Source organism: Nipponia nippon, unplaced genomic scaffold, assembly GCF_047370975.1.
Source record: "Nipponia nippon isolate SJK-2023a ecotype South Korea unplaced genomic scaffold, ASM4737097v1 scaffold_17, whole genome shotgun sequence".
Taxonomy (NCBI): Eukaryota; Metazoa; Chordata; class Aves; order Pelecaniformes; family Threskiornithidae; genus Nipponia; species Nipponia nippon.
This window is the reverse complement of record NW_028262333.1, coordinates 8114871-8129618: the sequence shown is the minus strand read 5'-3', so window position 1 is coordinate 8129618 and position 14748 is coordinate 8114871. Positions and strand designations below refer to the sequence as shown.

General features: G+C 49.6%; 1 protein-coding gene across 8 annotated transcripts in view; it reads left to right on the top strand.

Moving 5' to 3' along the window:
• ARHGAP26 (Rho GTPase activating protein 26) overlaps positions 1–14748 on the top strand; it is a 150209-nt gene that overhangs the window by 96715 nt on the left and 38746 nt on the right. For all 8 annotated transcript variants that reach the window (XM_087753848.1, XM_087753845.1, XM_087753847.1 and 5 more), the window contains exons 18-19: positions 4996–5155; positions 12764–12902. In XM_087753848.1, coding sequence (XP_087609974.1) covers positions 4996–5155; positions 12764–12902 — 299 coding nt within the window. The remainder of the gene's footprint in view (positions 1–4995; positions 5156–12763; positions 12903–14748) is intronic.

Genomic DNA, 14748 nt, shown 5'->3' with positions numbered 1-14748 from the left:
GGGTTAGCCCAGCTCTTCCACGTACCCACTCCCCCCGAGTGGACGGTGGATCCATAGATGCCTCTGTCACCCGGCATGCTGGCTGCGTTCTCTGTGCTTTTTATCTTTCATTCATGTCCAGAGTCAAATGTAAGCATTTAATTTGTAACAAACTACTCAGAGCAGCGTAAATAATTTTGGGGATTGCTAGCCCTCTGCATGATTGGCTTTTCACATCAAATAGAAGCTCTAATGGTGGTGGCAGACATGAAATATGTTTTTACCTGTAGCAATATGAATTAGCTGCATTATTTTCCGTCCTATAAGGTCTTGTTAGGCCAGCCATAACAAGCACTTTGTTTTCAAAGGTTTGTCCAAGGCATAGAAATAGAAACACTCCAGACTTTGCCTTTGTTCCCTTTCAGATGTTTGTTTTCTCAGAGATTTTTCTCTGAATCAGGGAAGATATTTTAACTAATATCAGCACTCGTTGGCTGAGGCTTATATACATGTATTTTATATATAAAATACATACACAAAGTAATTCTAGGCACAGAAATCAAGAGTTCTGTGGGGAGCAGAGCCAGGTGTCCCACGCGGCTCTGGAGAGGACGTCGCTGCCCGTGGAGGTGTGCGGTCGCTGGTGCCCAGCGCGGCTGGGGCAGAGCGGTGCGTTCATCGAGGTAACACCACGTACCAGCAGGACCATGTCCACCAGTATTAAGTAATTCCACTGATGCTAGTTCACAGCCCAGGAGTCTCAAGTTCGTACATTTTTTGTCACCCTTGGCTCTGTGCGTGGCGTTAAGCTGTGGTGCCTGCAGCTCCTGCTTGGCCCCTGGCGCTGGGCTGGTGCTGGGTCTCGGTTGTGTTACTGGGAGGAGCGGGCAGCTCCCACGTGCTGCACCCGAGCGTTCCCTGCCGCTCCTGCAATACAGGTTTCTTTGTAGGTCCCTGGAGAAGCAAATGAGTTCTTTAATTGGATTTCCATGAAAATAAATATGAGCTGTTGACCAGGCTGAAGAAACTTAAATCATTAACGTCTGTAAAATGAAAGCGGGCCAGCGCAGCACTTCCCCCAGCCTGCAGCACCCCCGGCTCCGCTGCATTGCTCCTCTGTTACACGATGCTGACTGCAAGCCAGTGCAACAAAGAAATATTTACTGTTCCTGTATGCTTTCTCTGCACTGAAGCTTGACTACCAGTTACTCTGTATTAAATTATGTTTGGTCATGCCGGTGATTATACAGTTTCCAAGCAACCCGGGCATAATCTAATTTAACACACAACATGGATTTACTCCGCTCCCATTCTCCTTTGTTTTTCCGAAAGTGAATGTAAAGTGAGCAGGCGTCCACCGACACCCCTGGGAAACACGACCTGCCTCTTCAGCTGCAGGGACAGCGCTCCCGCGGGAGCCCTCGGCTCCCAGCCCGGGGTGTCCCCTCGGGTGGCAGAGCTCGGTCTCCAGCTCCTTTGGCTGGGTGCTTGCGGTAGCCAGCACGCCTCTTGGGATTGCACCAAGTGGGGCAGGTCGTCACGGAACAAAGTACCTTTGCAAAGCTGCTTGTTGGCGGTGCATTGCAGAGTGCAGGTATTTCCCCCATCGAGGGGCTGCGCAGTCTGTCCCACGCTGCCGGGCTGATCTCCCACCGTTCCCGGAGAGACGTGGGAACCATCGTGTGCTGTGAGGAGGAGGAACAGCCCGGAGTCCAAAAGTCAGCGATAGCCCAGCATGTTGCAAGCACCAAGCAGGAGTTAAGACGTTACTCTGCACGTTTCTCCATTAGTTGTTGCTTCCCACCTCCTGCTTGTGCTGGAAGTGACTTCTGCAAAGTATGGGTGGAGAGAGAACTGAAAAAGGACCCATCTAAATTAATATTAGTGCAATTGCTTTCAGAGTGCACCAGGGGCCAGAAAGAAACAGCAGGTTAAAAGGAAAATACAGCAAATACTTGGAAACCTTCTAAAGGGCAGCTCAGGAATGGCACTAACAATGCCTGCCGAAAAGCACCAACATTAAGCACACTTTGGGATGAGAACACTCCATCTTTAGAAACTGCGGCATTATTTTCTAGTACAAAGGACGATGAAGAGGTATAATTTATAGTGAATTATCGCGTGGATAATGGATGTGGAATTTGAAGGATGTGAAAGGTGAATCATGTTTTGTAGCATAGCTTTGGTAACCGAGCATTGCGAAGACTACTGCTGGAAAAGTACTCATGGTGCAGATCAGAAGTTCATGTGCCATCAGACGTGCACAACTGCAGAATGGCTTCCACACTTTACAAATTCAAAGCAAACACGGTAAAGAGGAGTTCGGTGCTGACTGCGGGACGGAGGCGAGGGCCAGCGCTCGTGTCTGGGTGCGTGGGCATTCCTCGGGCAAAGGGCAGAGCCGTGTCTGTGGCTGGCGCTGCAGGACCGTGTCCTGCTTGGGAAGCCATTAATAGTTTAGTCTGAAATAATTAACAGGACCGTGCACAGCTGCCTAGCCGTAATGAGTCAATGACAATGCAATTTATTAGAGTGATGTATTACATGGTAATGGTAATGAGAAATGGAGGGACCTAGTTTTGTAAGACTTAGATCAATTCAGTTGTTTTTTTATAAATGAACATTGTTTTACTAACCACAGAAGATCGTTAAAATTATTATTTTATTAGTACTTTTCAAAACTATTTGAATTACAGCTGCTTTTTTCAAAATCCAAATAGGATCATGTGAACGTGTGTCTGAAATATAGATGTTGTTGCAATGTAAAAAGGATAAGGAGGTGAGTTGGAGTGGGGGAAAAGGTTTGAATGCCTATACACGTAGGAGATTTTTTCCTGTAAGTAAGCAAGTCTTTTCCTAAGTAAGAATTTGTTTCCTATTGGACGACTTCTGCCTTTCTCTCCACTCCGTGAAGTTGTGACCCCCCTAAAGAAAGTTTGCTTCTGGTGCCAGCGTAGCTGTGTGCGCAGCTTGGCCTGCTCTTGCCTTCGGTGAGGACGGGGAGAGGCTCTGCACCCGCCTGGGGACGGGGATGCTCAGCTGGGCTGGGTGGAGGTGACGGGGAGATCGGGGTGGCAGCAGCCCTGCCGGGCAGCGCATCGCCGCCAGGCAGTGCATTGCCTCACCGCCGGTGCGTGGCTCCTTCCTCCTCACATTATCATCTCTGTAACCAGAGCCTTTCTCTGGGGCAGTCCATCTCCCACAGCGCTGCAGTTTACTGACACGGGAGATTTCTCGGACACTTGCGATAAAATATTCAGAGCTTCCTGACAGTGGGGGAAGTTACGGGTAAGAGGGAGGTCCCACAAAGCTCCCAAGGGACTTTCTCCAGGAACTCTGCACCTTTGAAGTTGTAACCCAAGCCCAGGCTTGGTGGCAGTGACAGCTCTTGTGTATTCTCCAGGGACGTAACACACACCAGAGGTGAGACTTATTGCCTGAATGGGAAATAGAGCTGAAGTTGCTGTTGTTGGGGAGCTAGGCCAGCAGTCCTGAGCCCCTGTGCATCCCTCAGTGGTGAGGTCCTTTTCTGCTGCCCAAGGAGCCCTATGTAGGGATGATTGTGAACAGAGTCCTTTGCTGTATCAAGTGAGATTTGGATGAAAAAGGATGGAAAGCATCTTTTCTTTTAAGCCAGCCCTAGCTTACACTGTGCTGAAATAAGCTAAGCATGCACACAAATGAGCACGGTGGTGTCTTGGCCCCGGGACAGTAATAAAAGCTCATGGCAATAACTTTTTGGGACAATCCAGCAAGATCTGAGTCTCTCAGCCTCACTTTGTGCTAGCCTAGTGCATTTGTCCAGGGAAAACAGGAGAGAAAGAGGAAAGGGAAAAGACACTTAAAAAAACCCTTAGGCTAAAATTGTGTGATTGCACTGCCTGAAGTAATCGAGTTTCTTGGTTGAAGAGGTCAGGAGAAAACCAGACGAAAGAGTTGCGGAGATGGGGCTGTAGGGCTTCCACCGCAGGTCCTCGTTGTGTCACTCGCGCACGTGCCGTTGCGTGATGTGTCGTTGTGTGACTCCAGCACGTGACTCGGCCAGAGTCCGTGGTACCCGGCGAGGTTGGTCCGCGCCTCAGTCAGGTGTTTGCCACGGAGCAGCTGAGCACCCAGGTCCCCTGGCACTCACAGCTGGACACGTCCTGGGGACCTCTGTGCTGCATCCCACATTGCATCGTGCCCTCAGTGCCCGGCAGCGGGGCTCTCTGGGGCCCAGCCGGGGCAGAGGACGTGACCCAGGAGGGTTGCTGATGCTTTGCACCACTACGACCAGGGGCCAGACTGGAGCTACTCCAGAATAACCCCCCTAAATGCACATTTGAGCCAGATCCTCAGCGCGAGCCGTTTCACTTTGCTGAACTGATCTGCTCCCGCTGGGCTGCAATGCTAGCAAACATAAAAATAGATGGAGATGACAGGGAGGAAGGCTCGAGTGTCAGTGGGTCCCTGGGAGAGCGGGTGTCCGTGTCGGGCGGATTCCTCGGTGGGGCGGAGGAGGGCGCGTGTGCATGCACGTGGGTCCCGGGGTAAAGCCCGATCTTCGCCTTTCAGCTTGTTTTGGTTGGGCTGGATGGGGCTGACCTCTGGTGCAGGCAAAACCTTAAATGGGTGAGAAGGAACTGGATTTTGGAACATATTAGGTCACTCATTCAGCTGGAGAGCAGTGTGTGTCAGAGGTCCAACAATTTGTTTTTAGAAGGGTTTTAAGCATTAATGATTCAAGATGTTTTCCTGGGAGTGGTTTGCAACATGAGACTCAGTGGCCAGCGTAGCATCGGGGTTTTAAGGGATTAGTCAATTCACTAAGGCTGAAAGGTCTCTAGTAACACAATAGTTAAATTTGTACTTTTCCACATGGCTGAGCCTTCAAGGAGCTCACCAGGAGTGTAAAAAATGTAAACAGCATTGTAAGCTTTGTGCCAGCCATGAGGCAGGGAGGGGGTTTCCATGTGGATTAGTTCTATCACCTACTTTTTTTTTTCTTTTTTTTTTTCTTTTTTTTTTTTTTTCCAGAGTTGCAAATAATCACAAGCAGAACCTGATGACTGTTGCTAATCTGGGTGTGGTATTTGGGCCAACACTGCTTCGACCTCAAGAGGAAACAGTTGCTGCCATTATGGACATCAAATTTCAGAACATCGTGATTGAAATTTTAATAGAAAACCATGAGAAGGTAATGGCTTCACTTGCTTCTTTCAGTGCAATTAATTTATGAAAACGAATTTGTCTCTCTTTACGAACTGCAGCCCCGTCTCCCAGGGCCCCCCTTGCTCCTCATGGCCAGCAGCACCGGTGGAGACGGCTTTGCTGCAGACGGTGGGGTTGTGCCGGGGAGGGGGGCAGCTGGTACCGCCCAGGCGTTCCTACCAGCGGTGGACATGACTTGGGATATGGCGTAGAGGCTCCAAAACTGACAGTTCTCAGGCTGTAGTTGTGTAACCGGCCCTGCTGGTAACCAGCCTTTTTTATGGTCATCTCAGTGTGAGTCAGCATGTCCGTGTCTCCACTGCAGAAATCCCCCTTTCTTTCCCCTTTCCATTGTTTAATAGGAATTTGTCCTTAGTTTCAAGAGAGATGAGCGCTGAAAGAAACTAGTGCGAGATGCACGCCTAGGCTGGCTTCCTGCTTTTCTGACTAAATCTGGGTTTATTCAAGTACTGGCTTTATCCACAACGTTGATCTCCTAAATTATGATGCATTTGTGTTTGTCAGCCGTAAGGATGTTCTCGTCTGTCAGTGGAGCAGAGGCGGCTCGGTGGGGCTGTGGCGCTGGCTGTCCCTCCCGGCCAGCTGTGTGGGGTGGCTGCATGCAAACGGCAGCACTAAAAAAATGCCATTTTCTTCTAAATTCAAACAGTTCCCTGTTTACAATCTTTTGTTCGTCTGGTTTTGTTCGGAAAGAAATAACTAATTTGTGCATTCAGGCTGCGAAGAAAGATGTAAAGGCAGGCTTGCCCCTGCCGTGGCAGGGTGGTATCGTGGCTCTGGCGTGGGGCTTTGCTTGTAGATGTCTTGAATGGGTTTCTTGCAGGTTGAGGTGCAAGGCTGAGCCTCTGGTACATGTAGTGCAGGCAGCAGTCCCGTGGCATGTCTGTGTGGGGCTGCAAAGGGGCATCAAATGCACAGCCAGTGGGGACGGGGAGACAGTGTCCGTTGTTGGATGTTCTTGGAGAAATTGCTGCCATGGGCACATAAAGGCCCTGGTATTTATTTAGGATGGAGGAGCTATTTTCTTCTCCTCTGCATGGAATGTAATGGCAATGATGGCTTAATTATGAGCTGCTCTGCACGGGGGTGTGCGAGCAGCGGTGATGAACCCGCGGTTGTGAGCAAAGCCCAGCTCCCCCAGCCCTGGTCCTATGTGGAGGAACCGGCATGAAACCTCGTGTCAGCCTTTGATGGTCACCTCCGTCTGTCTGTCATCTCTGTGTCGGTACAGGGAAGCATTCACCGCCTCTCCCTGGTGGTGATGAGCTCTTTGGCTGTGCCACCAGCGTCACGAGCAGCACGGTGTTGCTATGAGCGTGTTTTATCTCCCTTCTCCTCACTGTGCTTTATGGAGCCCTTCTCTTGTGGGCCCTAGTAGAAATAAGTCTTTCGACATTGATTTTTTTTCTGCCTGAACCGAGTCTCTTGCTGTGCCAGCCGAGCCCTCCATCAGCTGGCATCTGTGGAGGAATCGATGACAGATTTCTGCAATGATCGCGTCTGGGTGGGCTGCAGGGCTCGTCTCTGCTCGCCAGCCAAATTACAGCTCCTACCCCAGGGCGTCCCAGTGCTTCAGTGGTTCCCCCTCCTTAGAAGTAATTTATGGCACCAGCAGAAGGGTGAATCTGCAAGTTGGTTACATACATTCGTCACTAATTAATTCTGCGGGTGGGTGTACCTGCTGTCCCGGGCGCTCGGGTGCAGCAGGGGCTGAAGTTGCAGGGTGCTGAGCTGCCCTCGCGGGGCTCACAGGGCTCACGGGGCCAGGGCCGTCTGTGGCTGCCACTTCACACAAGGATGCTGAGAACAAAACGCCTGTGAACCCGTGTCCCCATTTCTCCAGGGCTCTTGGGAAGAGATCCTGGGAAGGAGGGGGATAGGAAGAGGTAACTCTGGGAGAGGAAAATCTCCTAAATGCAATGTTAGTGCCGGTTCAGCTCCTGCTTTAGGACTGTTTCGTTTCAGTGTATTTCTTAATTTGAATTGATTCAAGCTCATTGAAGATTCCCCACAGGAGCTGCCGTAGGTGATTAGCAATATGCAAGTTGCCGGCGCTTGTGCTGCTGGTGCTTTATATTGTTTTACACCGGTGACTCACAGACACTGTTTATGATTAAGTACATTCGCAGGGAAAATGTAATTGATTTGAATGGTTCCTGGCAATCAGCAACTGTCTGGTATTACATTTCCCCCAGGTAAGTGGAATGCCTCTCCCGTCAAAATTACTGTTGTCATTGTGTAACCAAAAAAAAAAAAGCAAGCTTCATGATGACATCTCTTGGTCTGAATAACTGCTGGCGGCTTGTTTACACGGTCGTTTCAGTAGGCTTATCTGATCGCTGGGGCAGTGGAGAGGGTTTCAGGGGGGTTAGTCAGCGTTCCCTGCTCGCCTGCCTGCGTTTGCAGTCACCCCACCTGACATTTGGCTCATCTTCCACCTGAGGTTATCCCTGGGGAAAAACATTCGTCCCAAAGCCATAAAAGTATCGGAGAAGGCTGCTGTAGGATACGGTGCCCATTGTCCAGTGTCTCCCCTGATTAACACGAACGTGTGCTCCCTTCGGCGGTACCTCCGGATTAACGTGTGCCCTGCGTGCGGGATGTTTCCGATGTGCCTCGGGAGCAATGTGCAGTTTTGAATCGTAGTCAGCAAAACAGGGACTTTCTGAAGGTTCCCGGAATGACTGGTAAATTACGGTCTGCTCTATGTTGCCAGAGCGTCCGACACAGACCATTAAACCCTGTGTGTAATCCAAAAAGTTAAATTGTTTCTGGAGATTTAACAGGTTTCCAGGTCTTGGATTCAAATTTTTTGTTATACTCGCAATAACAGCAATAAACTCTGAGACAGTTTTTAAAGCTTCTCAGACATGTTCTCCTCGAGAAGGTCTCTGCACATCAAGGTATCACAGCTCTTGCACTTATCTTTATGACTGCAGCTGCCACTGGGAACTGCTGCGTTTTGGGTGGTCTCCCATGGGTTGTACTGACACCAGATCTTCTGGAAATGTGGGATAGCATTGGGATGAGAGTAGGATCGGAGTGTGGGGAGGAGCGAATGACGGCTCCATTCACCTGCCGGATGTTCCAATGCAGCAAACAAGAGCCCTGAAAAAGCTGAGCAGGAGCAACATGCCCGGCTCTTGACTGCCCAACGCTACCCAACGAACCAACAAAATCATAGAATCATAGAATCATTTAGGTTGGAAAAGACCTTTAAGATCATCGAGTCCAACTGTTGACCTAGCACTGCCAAGCCCACCACTAAACCATGTCCCTAAGCACCACGTCTACCCGTCTTTTAAATACCTCCAGGGATGGGGACTCAACCACTGCCCTGGGCAGCCTGTGCCAGGGCCTGACAGCCCTTTCCATGAAGAAATTTTTCCTAATATCCAACCTAAACCTCCCCTGGCGCAGCTTGAGGCCGTTTCCTCTCATCCTATCGCTTGTTACTTGGGAAAAGAGACCGACCCCCACCTCGCTACAGCCTCCTTTCAGGCAGTTGTCGAGAGCGATAAGGTCTCCCTTCAGCCTCCTTTTCTCCAAGCTAATATTTATCCATTAGTGATTCTCAGCCTTTTCTGTGTATGTTTCTGCATACAATACATTAAGGTAATGTGTTATAAAATATATCATGATTATATATAATTAAATGGATAAAATGATTTTTCTCCTATGGGTCTGGATGTTGCCATGACAGGCAAACCAAGAGTGCATACTGTGCAAAAATAAATAAGAAAGCTGTGTTGTATGCCTAGTTACTCAAGTGATTGCTATTTAACACCATAATTTTAATTTAAAAATTAAAAGTTAGCCAAAAGTAATACGGAAATATTATTACATCTGACAATTGCAGATGTCCATCCATTTTCTTTTCCAAAGCCTAAATTTTTCTAACTCTCTGGAAAAGGCCATTGTTCTGAAGTGTTACAAAATTAAGAGATTGATTTACTTTCTTGATGATGTTCCCTGCAGATGAAGGATTGACCAGGTGAAGTGTTAATGCAGCCAGTATTGATGACAAATAGGAGACTAGTTTATGCAGGGAATTAACACAGAGCCAGACACTAACCTCAGTAAACAGTAAGGACTAATACTAAAGTCAAAGCCTTCAGCACCTCATCTTCATTTTATTCTTTCCTATAATTAGCAGAAATGTTTAGTAATGCTGTCGGCAGTGGGTTTAGCTGGTCCTCATGTAAGACTTTGTACCACTGACATTTTGAACATCACAGCAGCTTCTTATTCTCCAAGTTCCTTGAGCGAGTCCAGATGCAGCTTTGTGCATAGGACTACACCAAGCTGTTGGCTGGAGCAGAGACCAGGGGATGGATCTGTGTATGCTGTTACATCGCATCCCTCTGATTTGGGAAGGATACCTAACCCCTCTGGCTTTCACCGTCCAAGATGAGGTGCCGCCAGGTCTTTGCAGTTTTGCAGACAGGGGAGAAGGTGGTGTGGAGCCGCGAAATCAACGGTTGCATCAGGCTGAGCAAGCGCGTGCGGTACGGCTGTAAATGTGATTTATGAATCCTGGCTGCTGCTCTCCCACTCCGGCTATTAAACTGTCTCTCTCCCCCGTTAATTGGACTCTGTGACTGGGAGAGCTATAACACAGGTTTGCGCAGTGAAGAGCGTGTCTCAGCTATTCTTGTTAAATTAAAAAATGAAACAAACCTGAGGAACTTTCCTGTGAAGAAGAGTGGGGGTTTTGTGCAAGTGATGTCTGAGCTGAGGGAGATGGAGTAGGAGGTTTTGGTCCAGCAGTGCCGATTTCCTTTGCTGCTGAAGAGATCTGTCCTGTTTCCCGGTACACAATAATGGCAAAGTTGCATCTACAATGACCTATTTATCTTACAGTTCTTGGGGTCTCTCCTTAGATCTTCAAAATCAGCGTTGTGCTTTTTAAAATGTAGCTGTTAATTGACTTTTCTCCATTGTGAACAGCTAAATTTAGCCTGTGTGCTTTGTGCTGCTCAGAGGTGGGAGAGAGAGTGGCTTTTAATAGCCCTGCCTCCGCCTCCACATTGCTTCTGCTCCCCCTCTCCGGCTTTATCTCAGTGGAGATGCCGTAGTGGGCTTGGGACACCGAAGAGATTCGTGGTTGAAGACCATTCTGGAGAAACACTGGTGTTTCTGCTTCATCAGGAGGCCATGTTATGCTGTCGTCACCGCGGCGTGCCGGCCAGAGCCGTGGCTCTCCGTCCTGCCACAGTGCGGGCTGCCGGCCGTGCCGCCGGGGCAGCGGGTGTTCCTCTGGGGAGCTCACTGCTCGAGGGGCGAAGGGCGCTCATGGGAGAGGCTGTGGCTTAATAAAAGAAGTTTCCCTGCCTCCGCGAGCGCGGCCGGAGAGCGTGCAGCATGAGGGTGCAGTGCAGGCCATCTGCAGTGTGGATATTTGGGCTGATTAGGTGTTTTAACTGAAATACAAAGTTGGTTATGATAAGTTGGAGTGTGCAAGATCTCAGGTGCTGAAGCTTTTTAGTAAAACTGTTTCATAACAATGTTCCAGCTGCATTTAAAAATGCAAGCTCCTTATAAGCTGAGGCTGGTTTTAGTCACTGAGTTCATCACTTAAGAGCATATGTATCTTCTTTTATTAAAGACCAAAAAAAGGAAACGAAAACCTGGAAGTTTATTTTTAAGTGTGCTGTGGGAAATCATTGCATAAAATGCAATTCATAAATCAATACTTCTACCTTGCTTGATTTATATATTTCATTATATTTCCCAACTAGAATTTATTATTGAAAAGCAATTTGAAAGCAGGCAGTGGCCACGCTGTGTATGGCGAACGGAGCCCAGGACAGGTGCCCCTGGTACCGATTTCGGCCCCCTGTGCTGAGGATCCTGCCCCAGAGAAGCTGTATTTAGCACGTAGAGTGAAGGGCTCACGGCATGGGTCCCAGCAGCCGGGACAGGCACCTGAAGCATGTGCAGCTGTGTAATGTTTTAGCATGGTAAGCAATGTGCTACGAATAGCCCTTCTAACTGGGACCTGCGAGCTGGCCTGAGCACGGTGCCTTTGCTGGGGAGGGCTGTTGGGGAGCAGTGAGCAGAATGCAGCAGCCATGCAAGGGGCTGGGGAGCTGCTGGCTCCCAAACTCCCATGGAGAGCCTGGGAAACAGCCACTTTGGAGGTGGGAATGGCCGTGGGCAGGCGAGTGCAGGGTGAAAACGAGCGGTGCTGCATGCAGAAAGCGCGGCTTGGGCTGCTTCTCCCTCCGCTAATCCATAAGCCCAGGAGGAATGTGTGAATGAGCTCAGCAGAGCTCTCCAGGAAAGGCTGCCGTAGGACTCCATAACCCATCCATCTGTTTCGCAGCGTGCTCAACTATGCACAGTCAGACTCAACTGCTCACTTGATCGGTGCCGGTGCCAGGGCCTGCCGTGCACGCAGGAGTTTTGCACAATGATTCATCGCTGCTTCCTGCACCTCACCCCAGCTCTGGGCTCGGAAGCCGAACCTGAGCCCGGGCAGCGAGTCCCTCAAAGTAGAAAGGTTGGGGAATGATGTCCTTAGCCGCGAGGTGTTTGATTCATTGAGAACGTTCATTAGTTCCTCTCCGAGGGCCGTAAGTACTGCCCTTCACACCCGCCTCTTCATGCTTTTGGGGAGAGATGTGACATTAAAATTTTTGGCTAACGCATCTTGGCTCTTTAGCATTTATTTGTAGAAATCGGAATGGAGGGTTTATGTGTGTGTTTGAGGATTTTGTTGTTGTTACATGAAACAACCCAATTAACTGCTGGCAGCCGCTCCCGCTAGCTGGCAGGCGGCATTTTATGGCTTTCTGCAAGGCAAGGGCTGCGGGTGACCACCGGTGATGGCTGCGTGCTCCGGAGGAGTCACCCCAGTGCTGCGGCGGGCAGCGAGCTGCCTCTGAAATACGGTTCTCCTGTTGGCAGCCCCCGGCGGTGGCGGTCAGCTGTCTGGCAGGGGCAGGTAGAGCAGGGAAAGACACTGAGGGATGGTGTTTAATATACTCTAGCGAAGGGAGACCTTGAGAGAACTGGTCTTGAGGCAGCACTGCTGTTGTCTGAGCCTGGGGTTCCAGAAAAGAAACAATAAATAACCAAATATCAACAACAAACAAAACTGCTGCTCTTTAGGCTCATGCAGTTTTAAAATTCCATCCCCTTGAGAAAAATGCGATTACTCAGTTTGCTGACAGCTGTGGCTGGAAGTCACAAACACTTTCCCAAGCTGGTCAGCATCAGTGGGTGCGAGGGCGCCGAGGGCCGCGCTGCGGCGTGGGGACACGCCGATCTGTCTTGCCCGGGGCACTCTCGCTGGGGCACCACGCACCCTCAAAAACTCAGCAGCGTGCCAGAGTATCAGGGTTCTTCGCATCTTGCAACATGCATCTTGGGTGAAGAAGAGAGAAAAGGAGTGCAGACAGGGCGGGAAAGTGGAATTTAGGGAATTGTATCCAAAATGTTGCCTTGGTGAATGCATGTCTGCCTTAGACGCTGCTCTGCAGGGCGGTGCAGACCAGGCAGGTAGGCAGGCAGCTGTTCTGTTTGAAGGGGTGATGCCAAAGAACAACTTGTTTATTATTTTTAACAGATATTTAACACGGTGCCAGAGACTCCACCATCGAACTCGCAGCTGCTGTTATCTCGGAAGAAGAGCACGGACTCGAAGACTCCCTCCTGCAGCGAGAGACCACTGACGCTCTTCCACACGGCACAGCCCAATGAGAAGCGTAAGTGTGCCGAGCCGCGGCTCCCGGCTTTCCCACTTGACAAAGTTTTTGCCCGAATCGTGACTAACAGATTGTAATTCCCATGGCACAAAATGCAGTTTTACTGGTGTCAATGGAAGAGACAATTCCCGTAACAGGATCAGGCTTCAGTTTCCTCTGCTGTCACGTTCATGGGGAGTGTGAAAATCGTCTGGCATCTAAGCCCTTAACCATGGGCTTGAAATGAGGCTGCATTAGCACAATATAAAGTGTTGCTGTCCCTTCCCCACCTGACGGGCCCCTGTGCATTCCCGTTCTCATGTTCCCCGACCCGCGTCCTCGCCGTCATCGGCTGCCGAGATGCGCTCCTGCACGCGGGGCGCAACACATGCAGCAAGGGTGGACACCCGCCTGCGTCTCCAAAAGGCGACCCTTTTTGGATGCCCACAGGCACTTTGCCTTTTACAGACACAAAAACTCAGCCAGGAGGTTCTGCATTTTTCTGAGCATTATGTACCATGGCAGTTTAAAAATGCTGAAGATCATCTTTCCGTTTCTGTCACTAATTGATGCTCCAGATATTTAGGTGAACGAGTCAGTGCCTCATCCCTACTCATGGAGTGGCAGTAATGTGTCTGCTCAGGCTGTTGCTTCACATTACAGCATAAGGCCAATTCCCAGCTCTTCGTTCCTCCTGGCCATGCGCTCCCAACCCTTGCCTTGGGCTGCTCCTGGAACTGGCCAGTTGCACAGAGAACTGTCCCAGTTTGCTAAAAAAGCAGGAGAGTAACCTGGAGGGCAGAGCAAGTGCTCGGGGGCTTGGCTTTGCTCGGGCAAGTGGGTGAGCATGGGGTTAACTTGTCTCCCCAGGACTTAAAACTGCGGGGTAGACGGAGTGGTTGCTGTGTACTTTGCTGGCTCTCAAAATGTGTGGGCTTGTCTGCCTCTGATTGAGTTACCGTTAATTATCAGGCACTCTCATTTTGGAGGATGTCATAACGATACACGTGGGTTTAAGGAAGCAGTGGTAGCACCAAAGCGTGCTCTGGAAATAGTGTATCACACGACTCTCAGTGGAGCCTCAAATATCAAAAGCTGCTTTTGAAAAATTTCAGCCTAAGTCATTTATTTGCTGCTAACTAAGCAGTTGCTTGTTAGAATCTAGAGTCACCCAGCTGCTGGAGCCTTCATGTACCGTCCTCCCCTTGCCTAGAAGAGGAACTGAGTTCCTTTATTTATTTCTACATTTATTTATTCCCATGCAAAGCAATGTTTTCTCAATTTTCCTCCTGACAGTCTGTAATCTCCTGCGTCTATGGGAAGCCACTACCATTTTATTCGGTGTTTGCCATCTCTGCTGCATGTGTCAGCTGAGGAATAATGTGAAGTTTCCTTTCTTACTGGTCCCGAGATGAGCCAAGGCTCTAAGTCAGGCTGAAGCGCGAGGGCTTGGACAGCAGCTCAAGCCGAGCTGAGTGCCACGTCTGCATCATGTCCTGAGCCGTGACATAGAAATAGCTCCGCTGTGACACAGAAACAGCTGGCACCTTCGGCAGCCTCCCTGTTGCAGAGCGCTGGCTGCGCCCTGGTTTGGTGGAAGCACCTCTTCCCTTTGCAGGTGGCTGTCTCGGGGGTGAGGGACAGGGAGCCCTGAAGTACATGGTCACTTTGGTGCTTGTGCCTCAAAATATGTATTGGAAGAGGTAAAGATGGCTCAGAGGAGTCCCAGGCACAACAGGAACACCAAAGGCATGCTGCAGGATCATTCATCTATGAAAGAAAGACATAATAAGATCTAATAGCTGGAAATTGAAGCTAGACACGTTCAAAATAATGGAAACAAAGTGCACATTTTTTAAGACTGAGA